General features: G+C 42.4%; 1 protein-coding gene across 5 annotated transcripts in view; it reads left to right on the plus strand.

Annotated features, from left to right (window-relative positions):
* SPAG9 (sperm associated antigen 9) overlaps nt 1–18,786 on the plus strand; it is a 79,577-nt gene that overhangs the window by 814 nt on the left and 59,977 nt on the right. For all 5 annotated transcript variants that reach the window (XM_083727943.1, XM_083727945.1, XM_083727942.1 and 2 more), the window contains exons 2-3: nt 8,964–9,084; nt 18,564–18,634. In XM_083727943.1, coding sequence (XP_083584069.1) covers nt 8,964–9,084; nt 18,564–18,634 — 192 coding nt within the window. The remainder of the gene's footprint in view (nt 1–8,963; nt 9,085–18,563; nt 18,635–18,786) is intronic.

The following is an 18,786-nucleotide window of genomic DNA, read 5'->3' on the forward strand; positions in this document are numbered from 1 at the left end:
TCGCTGGTGCAGGTTTGGGTGTGGCAGTTGGGGGACGACGACACAAAGAAGTACAGTGGTACCTCGGGTTACATACGCTTCAGGTCACATACGCTTCAGGTTACAGACTCCGCTAACCCAGAAATATTACCTCGGCTTAAGAACTTTGCTTCAGGATGAGAACAGAAATTGCGCAGCAACAACGGGAGGCCCCATTAGCTAAAGTGGTGCTTCAGGTTAAGAACAGTTTCAGGTTAAGAACGGACCTCCGGAACGAATTAAGTACTTAACCCGAGGTACCACTGTAGCAGCACTGAGCCCCCATGGAAGTGGCATATGTCAATGCAAGTGGGGTGGAAGGAAGTGGACATAAGTGGAAGGAAAACGCTGAGGGAGCAGGCTGACACAGTGACAGTAGTGTGAAGTTGCCAGGGCGGGACCTGCAGGAGAGCCTGGTGTGTTCCATAACTCAGAGGATAAATGCTGTTGTGTGTGGAGCAGAGGGTGATGTGGCAGGGCTTTAGTATCTTGCCTGGGAGCTTCCTCACGGAATTGGTTGGGCTGCTGTTAAACTCTAGAATTCTGGCCAAGGTGATTCTTACGCTGTAGTAATGCCTAGACTTCTGAAAGGTTCCTTGTATTGTTTTCAACGCTCCCCTTCTCTGGGGCAGCATGCTAACCTCCTTAGTGGGTAGCTGTCACATGTTAATCATGCAACATGAAGCCTAGATAAATGCCTAAGATGTGGATAGTCTGTACTCCCTGGAATTGGACAGTGATTGTCTTCAGGACTGATGGATGAAAATGTCAGTTAAAGCAACAGGTGGTGTAACCAAATAGTCCTTCACTGAAAAGTCAGCATCTTAAACATCAGTGGTGAGTGCCACATTATTTATATCACATTTTAGACTTTGTTGCTACCGTATCATGTTATTGCCTTTGTTACTTATCAAATTGTGCGCTTTTTAGAAAATGGGTAGATACCACCGTTCATAATATTACTGATTTTTGAAGAGCATGTACAGTGGTATCTACCCAATTTCTAGAAAAAATGAGAACAAGCATAGTATGATCAGTGATAAAAGCAATATAGTCCATGCTTGGTATATTTCCTCTGCGTTGGGAAAGCAGCTAGGAAGGCAGATTTTGACTGGACATAGAGCAAGAAGTGAAATGGTTAAGCAGACCACCTCACACATCTCTTCTGTTCACAATCTTCAAGGCTGCTTTTCATTAAAACAACAACAAAACCAAAATCAAGCTTCAAGGGGAAGAATCACACAACTGAGCATCACGTGCAGGTTGGCCCTTTGATGCTTTGAATGCATGGAGTTTATTTATTAAAGTATTTTTTCCCCTCCTACTCTCCAGCCAAAAAAGGCTCCCAGAATAGCTTTACATATCATGAAAAATACTGTCCCTGGCCTCAAACGCACAGTCTAATAAGACACAACACAAAAGGAAAACCGGGAGGGAGGAGGAAATAAGCAAAGTCAGGTTCAAGTTCTGACATAAAAGATCTAATGACCTACAGGAATGGAAAAGTCCAAGGAGAGGAAGCACTTAAAGTACCAGTCTCACAGTTGGGCCACTGGAATACTGTAGTTCTGCATCCCTTCTCTTTCATCCTCTGCATCCTATTTACCTGATGTAAATACTGTTGCTAGGTAGAAATTGATGGAGGGAAGAGCCTGGCTTCTTAGTCGGACAGATAGTGGCATTGCATCTTTTCTCCTCTCTCCCCTACAGCAGCCTACTTTAAAATAAGAGCTGGACTATAACCCTGCACAGCTGATATGCAGTTCGCATGTGCTTTGTTTACTTAGAGTAACAGTTTATACTATTGCAAGCAGAAGTAATCTTGGGTATCATTAGTGTTGCTTTCAATTTAGAAAAAAAATATCTCTGTGTTGTGTTCCAAGCACCTGGTTATTCTGTTTAATACTGGTGCCTAGGGACAAGAAATATTTTTCTAGTGCAGTGTGTGGCTTTGAACTGAAAAATAAATTGAATGCCATGGCAATCAATAATATGCTACAATGTAACTGGATCAAGGTAGGTAAGCTACACACGTTTTTAGTATGATTTTTGTACATAGTATATGTACACCTCAGGTTTTACCTTTTAATTAGCAAGTAACATCTTTATTACTAAGTGGTCAGTCCTTTAGGATTAGGAGATGGGAATAAAGTTCCTGGCCCTGCCTGATATATTTTTGTGTGTGGCAAACCAGCTTCATAAAGATGCTGTGTGGAGCGTAAATTGTGATTTAAATAGAAATTTCAGTGACAGTTATTGGTTGCATATAACTTATTGACTTGCTTTAAGTAAGGATCCTCTCACTTAGATTTTACTCATCACTGCTAGTGTGTCAAACATCCCAATGTACACCAGGAGGCAAAGTAGCACCAGCACCTATGCATAGATGCTGTTGCTGTAGTGTTTTCACTATTTTGTTACTTTTGTGTTAAGTATGTACCATTTAGTAATCATGTAGAAGTTAGTTGTTAAGCCATTATGTATCGCTCTCCATAAAGTGAATGGGTTACTGTAGATGCATGCAATGCTTGTTCATGTGGCTTGGAAAGCAGCAAAATCTATTTATACCTTGTTTGCACATGCTTGGCTGACTGTACTGCAGGTGCAAATGAAAAAATGAACTTGTGTTTTCCAGTTATGTTAAGCCAAAATTTTAAAATGTGGTCCTAGTGTAGAAAGTTAATATACTTGTAGATGTCATAAGCAAATGCCCAGGATTGGCTTCTCGGAGTAAAATTGTGCAACTTGTGAGACTTAGTTGCTTATAGTTAAATATTTTGCTGTAAAATATTGGTGATTTGTTGCTTACCCATAGGACACGTCCAAGTATATGTTTTGCATGTGGCAAGGTTCCTAGATACACTTCAGGCATTTTCAAGTAAAATGGATGTTGAATAGTAGGCCTGGAAAAAATGACTGCTTGAGACCTTAGAACTGTTATGAATGAATAATTTTTTATCCTTCCCAATGACAAAAACAGTCTTTGGGGAGCTTAACGAGATAAAAATTACATAGAATTATAAAACCACAATCATAAAGTGTTTAAATATAGGATATAAAACAGAAACAGAAATAAAAACAAATGCATAGCAGCATCTAAAGTTTCAGATTTTAAACTACGTATATCTTATTAGCTTATGTTATTAAATATGTTATTAATATTAAAATCTTGAGAAAATAAAAATATAATGCTTACCTGCCGCTGCATAGGTGCCAAGAAAGCCCTTTTAGGGAAAGGGCATTCCACTACTTGACTGCCACCATTAAAAATACACTCAATAATAATAATATTAATTATTATTATTATTTATACCCCATCCATCTGGCTGGGTGTCCCCAGCCACTCTGGGTGGCTCACAATATATATCAGAACATACTAAAACATCAAACATTAAAAACTTCCCTAAACAGGGCTGCCTTCAGATGTCTTCTAAGAGTCAGATAGTTGTTTATTTCCTTGACATCTGAAGTGAGCGTGTGAAAAATGAATGTAATATTTTAGCTGCAGTTCATTCATTTTCAGCTTTATATTCCTGTTGTAAAAAAGCATGCCTAGACATTCTGTTGTTGTGCCCAGAACCTAGGTTTAAGGTGCCATCACATTTACTCCTGTAGGGTTTTTATTTCTGCAATGAATTCAAATTAATCCTTCAGTATATCTGAAGGAGCGCCTCCACCCCCATTGTTCTACCTGGACACTGAGGTCCAGCACCGAGGGCCTTCTGGCGGTTCCCTCACTGCGAGAAGCCAAGTTACAGGGAACCAGGCAGAGGGTCTTCTCGGTAGTGGTGCCCTCCCTGTGGAATGCCCTCCCACCAGATGTTAAAGAGAACAACAACTACCAGACTTTTAGAAGACATCTGAAGGCAGCCCTGTTTAGGGAAGCTTTTAATGTTTGATGTATTACAGTATTTTAATATTTTTATACCCAGCCAGGTGGGCGGGGTATAAATAAATTATTATTATTATTATTATTATTATTATTATTATTATTATTATTACTTAAAGCATCTGAATTTCCCCCCTCTGAATGCTTTTTGTCTGTATGTAGTGGTGAAGTGTGTGCAAATAGAAATACATGTGTGCCTTTTTTTAAAATAGTGATGCCAAAGTATCAGTCATGATGGTCTTTGCTTTTGTTCAGTGTTCCTTTAATGCATGTGTTGATTTCTCATAACTGATAAGAGTTTTCAGAGAGTGAGGTATAATCTTGGTATACTAGAAAGTTTCAGGCAATGGAAGAATCAAATGACCAGCCAGCGGTTTGCATGTGACTGCTAAGTAATGACGTTGTTTTTCCAAAATGAGCATTCTGAAAAATAACTTCAGTTGAAAAGGGATCTTTATATCTAAGATGTTCCAAAACAAACAAAAAAATAGATCTAGATGCTCTTCCTTCTGTGTTTCCTGTGCCCTGCAGGTTTCTTTGCTACTTTTTGAGTGGTGGTTTGAATCATCTGACCATTTGTTCCTTCCAGTGATCCTGTATTAGACACTCCTATTTATCTTCAAATGTTTGGTTATTTTAAGGGGTCTCTAGGGATGAACGGGGTGTGTAGTAGAGTTAGCCTTGCCCCTCGTCTCCTTCCTCTCTTTCAATCTCCTGAGAATTGCGTATTTTGTGCAATCTGTGAAGGATCCCCCACAGACATTCCTTGCTTCTTGCACTGAACTTGAGATGAAAGAGGGGGAGTGAGAGAAGGCGGACTACAAGGAAATGACAAGCCTCTACCACTTCTGGCGATTGACAATGTTTGCATTTGGAGGATCGAATCTTGGCTTTAGAAGCCAAGATGTAAATGCACCTTCTGCACCCACAAGCACCTCCTTCACTTACTCTTTTGGGTGAATAGGAAAGCAGGCCAGGAAGCTTTTGAAACCATGGCTTAATATCCTGGCTTGCTCCATGATTAAGCATAGTTTCTCAGTCCCAATGTAATGGGAGGCTGTGGTTCACTGTGGCTTCCTGATTTGTTTCCCTGTTTTCAGAAAGGGAGGGGTGCAGGGACTTTATGTGAATCCTTGATTTGAAGCCCCAAACCAGAGAACATGCCTATTTATTTTTAAGCAAGTTCAGTATTGAGCCATCATAACATTGTGTTTGGAGAGGCTCTGAGATGTTGATCAGTGCAGGAAAATATAAATCAGAAGCATGTTATGGATGTCTCGGAGTGGCATGGGCCTGCACGGAACAACTATTGCAAGGGAAGTCCTTCTCTGCCTGTGGTTTGTTGGCAAACAACCCTCGTAAACCACTTTTACACACAGTTGTCTGGTACAGTAATAGTGCGATGGTTTTGTCACAAGGTTGCCTGAATAGTTATTTGGTGTAAAGTGGTACCTCGGGTTAAGTACTTAATTCGTTCCGGAGGTCTGTTCTTAACCTGAAACTATTCTTAACCTGAAGCACCACTTTAGCTAATGGAGCCTCTCGCTGCTGCCATGCTGCCGGAGCACGATTTCTGTTCTCATCCTGAAGCAAAGTTCTTAACCTGAAGCAATATTTCTGGGTTAGCGGAGTCTGTAACCTGAAGCGTATGCAACCCGAGGTACCAGTGTATATTTTACAAGTTTTGGGGGTCTTATTGGTCTAGTACATCCTTGAATTATGACAGTTTCCCTGAATGTTCTGCTGTTTTCATAGGAGAGAGACTTGAATGGCTACCAGCTTGACAATAATGGAGTGGTATGTTAATACAAATAGTATTTAAAGGAGGTGGAGGCAAGAGCTCATTTATTCTGTTAAATTTCTTAATTTCAGAAGAACACTTGCACTGAGAGTTGTTTGGTACTCTGCAATACCAAGAATGAAGTGCTCTTAGAAAAGTAAATACTGTATGCCTTAACAATGGCATTCCTTTGTACAGCTAATATGTGTGAAGAATTAAGATAGGCCCATGCCAGAATGGTCCACAGTGTTAAAGACTCAATGTAAAATGAGTAAGGGATAGCTAAGGGAGAACAGTCCAGCTTACTTCTAAATAAAAACTTTTTTTCAGGTTAGCAATTATTCAGTTTCAGTGTGTACCTTTTGTGGTAGTTCTTACTTGTAGCTTCAGGTACTGTATTTTTTGCTCTATAAGACTCACTTTTCCCCTCCTAAAAAGTAAGGGGAAATGTGTGTGCGTCTTATGGAGCGAATGCAGGCTGCGCAGCTATCCCAGAAGCCAGAACAGCAAGAGGGATTGCTGCTTTCACTGTGCAGTGATCCCTCTTGCTCTTCTGACTTCTGAGATTCAGAATATTTTTTTTCTTGTTTTCCTCCTCCAAAAACTAGGTGCATCTTGTGGTCTGGTGCGTCTTATAGAGCGAAAAATATGGTAATTTTATTGTGACCTGAAGTTATGCAGCACTAAGGAAGTGTAGGATCTGTTGCTTTTATTGGTATAGAGTGTGATAACGACAGGGTCAGAGGGAAGTAGGTGATGTGATAAAAGCTTTCGATGAAGACTTTCAAGTAGTGTAGAACTACCTTCCTGGTTTGCCTTGCAAATAGTTCTTTATAACTAATTCTTCAGTCACTAGCCCAAAACGAGTCAAGCAGACATGTGCTGAGATTACTTCTTAGTGTCTTATGTATACAGTTATGTTGTATGACTTGTTCATATGGTGATTCATGGATACAGATTTCTGTTCTCATCCTGAAGTAAAGTTCTTAACCCGAGGTACTATTTCTGGGTTAGGAGACTCTGTAACCTGAAGTATCTGTAACCTGAAGCGCCTATAACCCGAAGTACCACTGTACATGTAGAACCAAATCTGAAAATACTTCTAAAATAGCTGAATAAATGGTCTCAATTGCTCAATTGTAGACTAACATGTGAAAGCCTTTCTTTCTCCTTTTTGGATTATCTATATCCTGAATCTCAGTATGTCACATGATAAGCAGATTAGAAACACAATCATAGAACAATATCTTAAACATTGGAAGACAAAATGGGCATCCTGAATAGCTTAGTAGACATCCCTATGTGTGCCCATGCAAGGTATAGTAAATCCCATAGAACAATAAAGGACTTGTGCTTTTTTACTTGTTCCTGAATGATCTAGAGCAGGGACATCCAACTCCCAAGACACTGCAATATACTCACAGGGGGAAAAAATGACAGTGATCTACCCCTTTTGGGGGGGGGGGTTCAGTTCAAAGTTGTTAAGCTTTTTTTAGGGAGGAAAGTTCCGTTTTCGGGGGGTTCAGGCCAAAGTTGTTGAGGTTTGTGAGAGCTCTAAAACAATCTCTCCAGACTGAGTAAACTGGTGGTAAAATGGAAATGGAAGTTACTATAAGCAAGTGCAAAATATTTCACGGACTCTTGGGGTCTTAACTGGCAACAATAAGACTTTGGAGTCATAGAGGATAGCTCAAGGAAGATGTCAGCCCAGAGTGCAGCAGTTGAGAAAAAGTTGAATGCCATGCTAGGAATCATTTGGAAAGGGATTGGAAATAAAACTGGCAATCTCACAATGCCATTATGCAAGTCTACAGTGCAACTGCACTTGGAGTAATGTGTACAATACTGGCTGCCTTACCTCAAAAAAGCTATTGTAGAGCTGGAAAAGGTTTAGGAAAGGGCAACAGAACTGATCAAGGGATGGAGAAACTCACCTTTGAGGAAAGGTTACAGCTTTTGGAGGCTTTTTAGTCTTCGAGAGAAGGCGAGAAAGAGGCAACATGATAGAAATGTATGCAATCATGTATGGTGTGGAGAAAGTGGCCAGAGATAGGTTTTCCTTCCTCTCTCTCATAATATTAGAATTTGGGCAGGCTTCCTCAAACTCGGCCCTTTGTAGTTTTGAGACTACAATTCCCATCATCCCTGACCACTGGTCCTGCTAGCTAGGGATCATGGGAGTTGTAGGCCAAAAACATCTGAAGGGCCGAGTTTGAGGAAGCCTGATCTTGAGGGGACAGATGCTGAAGCTGAATGTTGGAAGATTTCGGGCAGACCAAACAAAGTACTTCCTCACATGGTGGATAGTTAAGCTTCCACAGGAGCCATTGCTGGCCACTAACTTAGATGGCTTTAAAATATGACTAGACAGATTGACGTTACATTAGGTTGAAGCTATCAGTGGCTACTTGGCATGATGGCTAAGTTCTACCTCCATTGTTAGAGACTAAAGGTAAAGGGACCCCAGACCATTAGGTCCAGTCGCAGGCGACTCTGGGGTTGCAGTGCTCATCTCACTTTATTGGCCGAGGGAGCCGGTGTACAGCTTCCGGGTCCTGTGGCCAGCATGACTAAGCCGCTTCTGGCGAACCAGAGCAGCACACGGAAATGCAGTTTACCTTCCCACTGGAGCGGTACCTATTTATCTACTTGTACTTTGACGTGCTTTCGAACTGCTAGGTGGGCAGGATCTGGGAACGAGCAACGGGAGCTCACCCCATTGCAGGGATTCAAACCGCCAACCTTCCAATCAGCAAGCCCTAGGCTCTGTGGTTTAACCTCTACATGCCTCTAAATACAAGTTGCTGGGAATGACAAGTGAGAAGGATGCTGTTGTACTTTCAGGTTTCCCATAGGCATCTGGTTGGCCACTGTGAAAGCAGGATGCTTCTTATGTTCTGAAGGCTGGTTGCCACAAGGGAAAGTTTCTTCCCTATGGTGGCCCCTTGACTATGTATTTTCTTTCCAATGGACCTACATTAAACTTCTGCATCTTAGGCTTTTCAGAAAGGCCCAAAGATCTCCCCCGCTACCCCACTTGACCTCCCAGGCTTAATGTTAATTAGTTGTGTGATGTTCTGATTGAATTATGTTCTTTCTGGGGTGTGTGGGGTAGATTTTAGGTTTTTAAAATATATATGTATATATAATTTTTTTCTTTCATTGTTCATGTAAGCTGCTTTGGATGGGCATTTGCCCCCCCCAAAGAGGCCTAAAAATATTTTAAGCAACACATAAAATGCCCATGCCCATGAATATTTTGTTTCTTTTTTGAAGAAATTTATTGAATTTGAAGATTCTCAAGAACAAGAAAAAAAGGATCTGCAGATAAGAGTGGAAGCTTTAGAGTCGCAAACCCGGCAGCTTGAACTGAAAGCAAAAAACTATGCTGATCAAAGTAAGTGGGACTTTATCAGTGGATTATAACTAATTATAACCATTGCATGGTTTGCATGATATTTTCACTCTTTTCTCCTAATAGAAAAGAGCATAAAATGACTGCACCAGTATAATTCACTAGCGGGAGTGTTTGTCTTTTCATGTATGTATGCATGCATGTATGTATGTATGTATGTATGTGTGATTTAAGTTTTGTTTTGTGTTGACTGATATCCAAGCTCATCTTCTCACTAACTTTGTTAAGACTTTCTTGAAGTAGTTTCAGCTTCTTTTCTCACCTGAACAACAATGGGTGATATCCAACTATAGAGGCCCACTTGCACAATAGACTTCAACACATGCAAATGGGATATCCCCCTTTCCCCCCGCAGCCCCACAAATTTGCTGTGGAGTGTTTAGAGCAGAAGACTCTTGCATTGTGCAGGACTAGATTATTATTGTTCTTATTGATTGATTTTATGTACTGCCCTATACTCGGAGGTCTCAGGGCGGTTCACAGAATCTTGTGGTCCCTTCCAACTCTACAATTCTATGATTCTGTCATTCTATGTCCAGAAATTTCAAAGCAACCTTGATTCTACTGATCTTAGAATGCAAAAGTGGCTAGGAATCTTGTTCATTTAATGTTAGCTATGGCTCAGAGTTTCTTAAGCTGATAGAAGGGCCTTGGGCTAGCTAACCCTGTAGGATTTATTATTTGATTAGCTGACTTTATCATATCACAAACTACTTTTGAAACCCCTTTCAAAGCAGTTTACCTTGTGGCAAGAGGGGATGGGGGATGAGGCTATTGCTAAAGCCTGAAGTCTTGCCAGCTGATGGACTGGTTTCATAGTTCCTTGGATGCAGCTCAAGTATGTTTTTGTTTTTAATTTAACCAGTAGCGAATATTTTGCTGCTACACAATTGGCAAGGTTATAATTGCTCTCTAAGGACACTGGAGTGGTTTATTAGCCTCAAACTAATTCTGGGAGATAGTCATATGTAACATCCTTATCTATGGTCAACGGAGCATATGATAAGATTGTATCCCATCCTTCTCTTGGTTTTTCCATGTGAATTCCTGGCAGCTTTAAATATGGCTGCTGTTTTAATGCTAACCAGGGTTTGCTAGGATTACTACTGTATTTTTTGCTCCATAGGACGCACTTTTTCCCTCTTAAAAACTAAGGGGGAAAGTCTGTGCGTCCTATGGAGCGAATGCAGGGGGGAGGCAGGCAAGAAAAGCCCCCAAGAGCCACACACAAGCTTCGCGTGGCTCTTGCGGGCTTTTCCCCAGGAGGGAGAAGGGACTGCCGCTCCCCAACCTGTTTTGGGGGCTAGGGTTGGGGGAGGCTCGGGCTTCCCCCGCCCACAGCCCCGGAAGATCTGGGAGTGGAGGCAAGGCTGTGGGCAACCTTGCCGCTGCTCCCGGACCTGTTCTGGTGGCTGGGAACGGGGGAAGCTTGGGTTTCCCCCCGCTCCCAGCCCCGCAAGCTGCGGGAGTGGAGGCAAGGTTGCCCACATAGATTGCCCACAAGGTTGTGTAGAGTTGGCGCTGCGCTCGGGGGCTTCAGGCAGCTATCCGCAAGCCTTCAGAGCGCGGTGGGAGTTCCCCCCGCGCTCCAAAGGCTTGCGGATAGCAGCCTGAAGCCCAGGGAGCACAGCGCAAACTCCCGCTGCGCTCCCCGGGCTTCGGAGCGCGCCCCCAGCCCTACAAGCTCCAGGAGCAGCGGCAACGCTGTGCGCAACCTTGCCACCGCTCCTGGACCTGTTCTGGGGGCTGGGCTTCCCCTGCCCCAGCCCCGCGGCTAAAAACGAAGCCATGACAGCTAGCGGGATCCATGACAGCTAGCGGGATCCATGACAGCTAGCGGGATCCATCCCGCTCGCTGTCTTGGCTTCTGCCAAAGCCGCGCGCAACCTCTCCTGGCTGGAGAGGTTGCACGCGGCTAAAGAGGAAGCCAAGACAGCCAGTGGGATGGATCCTGCTAGCTGCCTTGGCTTCTTTGCTCTTTGGGGCTGGTGGGGGAAAAATTTTTTCTTCTTCTTTATTCCCCCCCCCCCTAAAAACTAGGTGCGCCCTATGGTCTGGTGCGCCCTATGGAGCGAAAAATACAGTAATCAGCTTCAAACCTCATTTAAAAATCTTCTATAAGAGGGAACTCTGGTTAGTGCTAACTGTGGTTAATGTTGGTGCTGAAATAAGTCTGCAGGCCCCCAAAACAGTGACCCGGAATGCAACCCCCAAGTGAATGGGAAGTTGCCTGTAAAGTGTAAAACATTGTAATAGAATGGCCCAGTCACATGAATCCAGAATGTGCAGTCCCTGACATGGATTTTAAAAATGAATAAAGGGGATGGAAAAACTAGCCTTTAACCCTTAGTTGCCCGTTGCAACCCACCTCTGCCCCCTTTTTCCCCCTCCACCAGCATGATTGTGTTGTGGTTGCATGGATGGGGTTGTGATGAGACTGGGCACAGGAGGGAGTCAGATTGTGGAAGCAGCCACTGATGTACAGCTGCCTTATTTCAGAACCAGCTGTAACTGGCACTAATCATCAATCCAACTGCTGCAATGTACCTTGAGTGGCTTGATCACCCAATCCCATTAGAGAAAATTAAATCTCCTCTCGCATCTTGTCTCATTCTTGTTTTAACCAATAAAGAAGAATCCTCTCTAAAGATTGCCACAGAGTTTGTCGTCATGCTGTAATAGCGAAGGGAACACAGGATTGTGAAACTGCTTGCTGCTTCATCTTCGTGCTGAGAAGTCAACAGTTCTTTTTGAGACATTGCCCAAGGCTTGTGCTTTTTGAAACCTACTCTTACTATGAATTTATGCACTGGATTACCTCAAAATGCCACTTGGGATATCTTTTTGGCTTTCATTACTTGTTTTGCAAGGTTATAAGTAAGGTGATGAACTAATGCTTTAAGAATTTCCAAAATTTGGAGAGCTTTGAACTATAGCCCAAAAACTGTAATGCTGAGAGCTGTTTCTCACGGTCATCCACGGGGAAAAAGAAACATATTTGTCATGAAATCGTAAATAAGTTGTCCACTGTTCATTGAAGCTGCCCAGCAGGTTCTTAAATATTTGGATGCATTTCAGATCTCACAGCAAATACATGGTAAACACAAGGGGGAAATGAAGACCTATATGCAGTGGAGGGCCTCGGGTTTATCAAATTGTCTAGGACACAAACAGTGCAGAATATCCTCAATAGCACATTGATACCATAGCAGCTAGCTGTTCTGGTTGATCTTAAATGCCTGTTTGCAGTGTTAGTTTTGAGCTATGAAATTTACTTTGGAATATTGCATGGATGTACCTTATTATAAAACTGGAATTTCATCATTGGTTATGCTGTTAATCCATTTGGTTTAGGTTTATAGACAATTAATACTTTGAGAAAGCAATCACATTAGTCAAACTTCCCTTCTTTGGTCCTCACGGTCTATAGCTTTAAGAGAACTTCTGTTGCAGTTGTGGAATTAGTTCTAGGAACTGTGTAGGTTTTGCCCTTTTATGACACCTGCAGTTTTTATGTGCCAGTAGGCCTGCTCACACATGTGCTTTGGCTGATTTAGGGACCATGTATGTGTGGTTCTTACGTTTGTGGTTTCTGTTTATGGATTGGGAATCAGATGCTTAGTTCCCTGATCCAATAATCAACTTTGACAGTATAGATTTATCTGCTTGGAGGATTGAAGTAGCAGAGTTTGCCTCCACACTACCCCAGAGTGGATTGATGGTGTCAGATCTGAACTGATTGACTAGTCAATCCTATGTATCTCTACTATCTCTTAAAGAAAGCTATCGGGTTTGCTTGGAGATTTTACTCAGAGCTATGTGCTTTAAAGACATCTGTTTGTTATTTATTATTTCAAATTTATAGTCTACCCTCCCCCAAAGGGAACCTAGGGCAGCTAACAACCAGTATTAGAAACTGAGATATGAAAGCTAGGAGCTAAATGGCACCTTAAACCTGAGTTGTGGACACCACAATGGAATGTCAGAACCTATCAGCTTGCCTTACACTGCAGTGATTTCTTGGAAGTCGACCAGGCAGGAATTCCTCCTCCCACACCCTCAGTGGCAGCAATAGTGGCAGTTTTAATCTGAAATCTTAGGTGCAGTACCGCACCCAGAGCTCAGAAATTGCTCGCGTTAATGAAATTCCCAGTCGCAAAATGTGCCTAGAACAAGAGGAGTTTCACACGCTGATCACAACAATAAAATTACATTAAAAAAAATTAAACAACACTGTTCAGGTAATGTAGACAGTTAGTACCAGCAATGTAAAAGTTTCATAAAACTACATTTCAAAAGCATGGATAAACAGAAGTCTTTTGACACATTTCCTGAATGCATATAAAGTGGGAGACAGACTGATTTCCATTGGAAAGGGGGCTCTGTAGCTGGGGTGCTGCCCTGCCTCAGTTCCCTGTTTGTTGTGCTTCTCCTATTGATGAGCTGTGCCTTGTCCACAGATTGCAAATTTGAGGCTGGAAAATGCTGGAGAAGGCACATTTTCAGTTCGGTCCCAAGTCATTTGGGACTCTTTAGGGGAACATATTAAACCTACTCTATCCCTGTTTTCCCAAATGTGAGTGTGAACACTTGAAATTGGAAATGGCCCTGTGAATGTAAACATGACCTTCATCTATTTGGATCTCTCACTTTTAAATTTTATTGCTGTATTTAAACACAGGGAACCTCTGTTGAGACCATGCTAAATAATTTATTTAGAAAATGTTTACCCTCCCTCTCTCAGATTTGCAAGATGCTTCGTCAATAAATAATGCATCATAATGTAAATGAGGGGTTTCTGCTCTCAATGAGTGCTTTGAAACTCTTCATATTACCCTGAACATTCCCAGGAGATTTCTGTGTGCTGCTGCTCTCAGTTAACTCTCTTGCTACCTTTGTTTGATTCTCTGTGAAGGCCTCCAGAGAATGACATTCCAGTTTTCCAGTTACATTTGAACATCTCCTGATTTATGGGGTGTTCAGAAAGAAACGATGCATCGTTACTAAATGAAATGAAATGCATCTTTCTCCCACATTGCTTTCAAAAAGCATTGCCTGAAAGCAACCACCCACAAATCACTTTTTGGCGAAGGTGGAGTTGTACTGGTGGATTACCAGGGTGGGCAGAGTCAGAGCAGCTGCTCAAGGTCCTGTACCGGGGCAAGAACAAAGGTGATCTTATATATCCTGTAGCTTTCAGGTCATGGCAGTTGAAACAGCCAGTGGATGATGATGGTGATGATTTGGCCAGTGGATTATTCAAAAAATATGTGTCAGGGAACTGCCAACAGCTCAGAGGCGAGAGGTGGAAGGGCAGCTGGATTACAGGGAGTCTCCAAGCAGCACTTCCTCAGCAAAGGAGGGAAGCCCTGCCTCTAGTGGGGAAGAGCTGCAGGGCTTGGAGGATGCAAGAAAGAGCCAAGACACGTGCATGAGCAAAGTGAGGGGGAGGGAGGTCCCCCTTTACCCAAGCCCTCCCTTCGCAGTAGGTTTTCGCGCAGAGAGGGGAGGTGTCGGATGGGGGTCAAGAGAATACCCTGCTAGGGAAAGATTAAGGACCGTCCACTCTCAGATTCTGCTAGTGACTGAGCAAGACAGGGAATTGAGGCGTTCTGCACTGTAAATGTTTTTGCACCAATAATAAAGCCTTTGAAAAGACCAGTGGAGATCTTGCCTGTTTGCTCTTGAGCAACCACGCCGATAGGCATAACAATATGCAACTTACCTTTGCCCAAACAGCAGCTTATTTTCCTGACTCCTATACAGAGGCATACATGCCTATTTGTATGTGCTGGCATTCAGTGTTAGAACTGGGATAGAAAAGCTGGGAGCCAAAGGGCTTCTGGGATCTCGGTTGTGGATGCCAAAACAGAATGTCTAGTTGCCACTGGTGGGCGGGGGGAGGGGGGAGTCGGCCGGCAACACTTCTTATTTATTATTTTAATAAGCATGAATTAATCTGCAATTCACATAAGTGACATATTGTTAATATCACATTTTTTGGCAGAAATTGTTAATACATGTTTAATTTGGTGTTTACAATAAAAATATTGGTACCATACTTTGGTTTTCAAAACACTCTGCTCTTTATCGCTAAACTCCTTAACATGTTGTCTATCCTTAACATAAACTTCGAGGCTTTAAAGCGCATACATTGCAGTAATCCTTGAGTGTCAGCCATGTGCAAAAAAATGACACCCAGACTTCTTGAAGTGCTCGCAAATGGAGAATCTTTAGGTGCAAAATGTGCCTGGTACCATGCTAATTTTGAACCCTGCTGGACTCTTAGGAGGAAGAAAGGTTGTTTGGCCTACTGACTAAGAATGGGACAACTGGCTAATTTAGAGGGTGCTTACTTTTAAGCCACTAATAAAACACCATTTAGGGGATATGGAAACTTTAGGGGCCGTGGAAGGCTTTTGAGAAGTATGGGGGAATGCTTTAGCTGTGGATACCTGTCTTAGTTTGGATGAGAAGGGATTGGACTAGATTAAGTGGATCTTATAAGTGTGTGTTGTTGCCTGCATGAGCGCATGAAAAGAAAGAGACTCAGTGTGCCGTTCATTGTTGCATTCACATTGTTGCATCTGTATTGTTGCAGATGTCTTTTTTTAGAAGGCAGCAGTGAAAAGACTCAGTTCCTCTGCTTCAGACAGGTGGAAGAAAGTGGAACGAATAGGTTGTTTCATTTTTGTTCCACGCTTCTGTTAGTTCCTCTGAGCAGTTTCATTTTAGGGAAAGCTTTAACTGGCTGAAGTACCTGGTGAATCTGTCCTGGCAACAGAGCCAATTTAGCAGGGTGCTAAATTAGACTTGCCCATCTGTTTCCGACTTGACTTTAGAATAGCAGGGCTTTGTTTCTTCCCCAGTGTCTGCTTTCAGTGGACCAGCAGATGTTCTGATTGCTATCTTGTTAGCAAGGAAATGTTATACTCAAGACCTCAGGTAGCCAACCTGTGACTCTCTGGGTGTTGTTGTATTCCAGCTCCCATCAGCCCCAGCTAGTATGGCCAAAGATCATGATGGAATTTTTACTTATTATTTTTTAATATTCTGTGTAGCCTACTTTTCACCACAGATGTGAAATACAAAAAAAAAAAAAAAAAAAAAAAAAAAAAATATCTGGGAGGCCACTGGTTAGTGACCTCTGCTCTTAGACCTATTGGATCATGAAGCAAAATACTCTGGGGATTGTGTCCATGTATTTGAATTTTCTCCCCTAATGTATTCATGCTGACCTCACCTGTTGTTAGCTGGAACTGCTGTTGATTTTGCAATTTTGACTATGGTTATGTTTGCATGACACACTAAACTGTAGCTAAAATAAACTGGCTTAAGGGGGACAAGTAGTTTGCTGGTGCACACTGATGAAATTGCAGGTGCTTCCCTCCTCTCCCACTCCTCTTGCTGCTACACTGCCATGAAGCAAGCTATGGTCTGGCTTGTCGTGTTGTCTGAACTGAGGCTTGTGCTTTGTTTCTGTCCAAAGAAAGCACAAATGGCGAGCTGAACATGAGGTACTTGTTCACAATAAACCATTTTTAAAAACAACAGCAACAACTATGGTTTTGTTTTATGTGATGTGTGACCTGGGCCTGTGGAAGACAAAGTATTGATTTTGAACAGCACTGGCGATTCTTGTGCTTATGTGATTGGGCAACAAATATCACCTAATGTTCAGAAAATTGGTGCCCGTTATGCAACTAGATGTAAATTGACTAACACTATATAGATATCTAAAGAACACCAGCCCTGCTTATAAGGCAAAGTTATCTGTTGTTGACTATATACACAGGTTATTGACACCTTTTACTCTGCAGGTGTCTCTACATGTTGGCAAATTAGTAGTCCACTAGATGGAGCAGAAGCTATAGTTGTTGGATGGCTCAGTAAATAGGAATGGTTACATTTTGCAGCTGTGGACTAAAATGAAATGAATGGGAAAGATCTGCCTCTTCTTGTGTTTTGTAGCTGCCAAGTGGGGAAAGTGGCTTGAAATGGACACGCATTAATAGTTGTAAATGTACTCTGGGTGTTGTTAAGGTCCTATATAAACTATAGGTCTGTTATGAGTTCTTAATATGTATATTAAAAAAAAGAATGAATAGCACTTTCTAGAAAAAAGTGTCACGTGGCATCTTAATATATAATGGTTGCTATAATAGAGATGGGTTTAGTATATTATTTCCTGAATCCTGCATAGGGACCTAGGAGCCTAAGCACAATACATCTAAATACAGTGCTACCTTGGTTCTCAAACTTAATCTGTTCTGGGAGTCCGTTTGACTCCCAAAACTGTTCGAAAACCAAGGCATGGCTTCCAATTGGCTGCAGGAGCTTCCTGCACCCAAGCGGAAGCCGTGTCGGACATTTGGCTTCCGAAAAACCTTCACAAACCGGAATACTTACCTCCGGGTTTGCAGCCTTCGGGAGCCAATTTGTTCGGGAGCCAAGCCATTCAAGAACCAAGGTACTGCTGTATTCCCTAAATATGCCATAACAATTATATGCAATCCAATTTGGTATCTCAATTGATTTGGTGAAACAGGACTCCAGCTGGTGGGGAAACACTTGAAAATTAGGAATACCAGGTGATGGTGGGTACAGTGGTACCTCAGGTTAAGTACTTAATTTGTTCCGGAGGTCCATTCTTAACCTGAAACTGTTCTTAACCTGAAGCACCACTTTAGCTAATGGGGCCTCCTGCTGCTGCCCCGCCACCGGAGCACGATTTCTGTTCTCATTCTGAAGCAAAGTCCTTAACCCAAGGTATTATTTCTGGGTTAGCGGAGTCTGTAACCTGAAGCGTATGTAACCTGAAGTGTATGTAACCCGAGGTACCACTGTACTATTGTGTCATGCAAACTTGTTCACTCCATCCCAGTTTCTCTTAATGTCTTACCTTCTCTTGATAGTATGTGTGGGCTGACAATGGTATGTTCTTGGTAACCTATTGATTTGATTGCCTTTATAGTACATCTTGGCTCCCTTAATAATTTTTAGTACTGGGAGTGCACTTTTAGCATTACAAGAACCCTGGTGGTTGAATAGTCTGGTATAGCTCTGTCCACTTGTTGAGGAGCAGCTAGCCTCCTTGTTAAAGGTGAAGGGGCAGGATGCTTCTTCCATGTCAATCAGGCCCTTGACTGGAGAGCTTTAGTGAGCACAGTTCCTTGATTCTTGTTGGGCAACTTGAACTTCTTCAAGAACAGTGGAGATTGGATTATGCCCTGACTCTGGGACTAGGTTCAGTGTTCCATCCAAATTCCCTGACCTGCTCAATGCTCTCTTGAGAAAGCATTTGGAAGAGGAAGAAAAGCAGGAGCATAATTTTCTAAAAAACAGCAGAGTTGGTTTCTGTATGAATAGCTTTGAATTGTGGAAACCGGAAATGATGTCTGTAGACTCTGTTACTGTGGCTGTCAGTGTCTGTTTCTGAGTGAATTAATTATCTTTTTCAGTTACCAGACTGGAAGAGAGGGAAGCAGAACTGAAGAAAGAATACAATGCTCTTCATTCAAGACATTCAGAGGTAGGTAATGAGATATTCCTTGGAGCTGTGCTTTGAGAGGGCAGGGACTTGGTGGGAAGGGCATCAAGGGAGCTTCTACTGCACCAGTGTTTGCCGAGGGCTCTCTAAAGCTTTTGCTGTGAGCTTCTGGAAGGTTTTCAGTGTGTTCATTG

This window comes from Podarcis gaigeae (assembly GCF_964106915.1).
Source record: "Podarcis gaigeae genome assembly, chromosome: 2".
NCBI lineage: Eukaryota > Metazoa > Chordata > Lepidosauria > Squamata > Lacertidae > Podarcis > Podarcis gaigeae.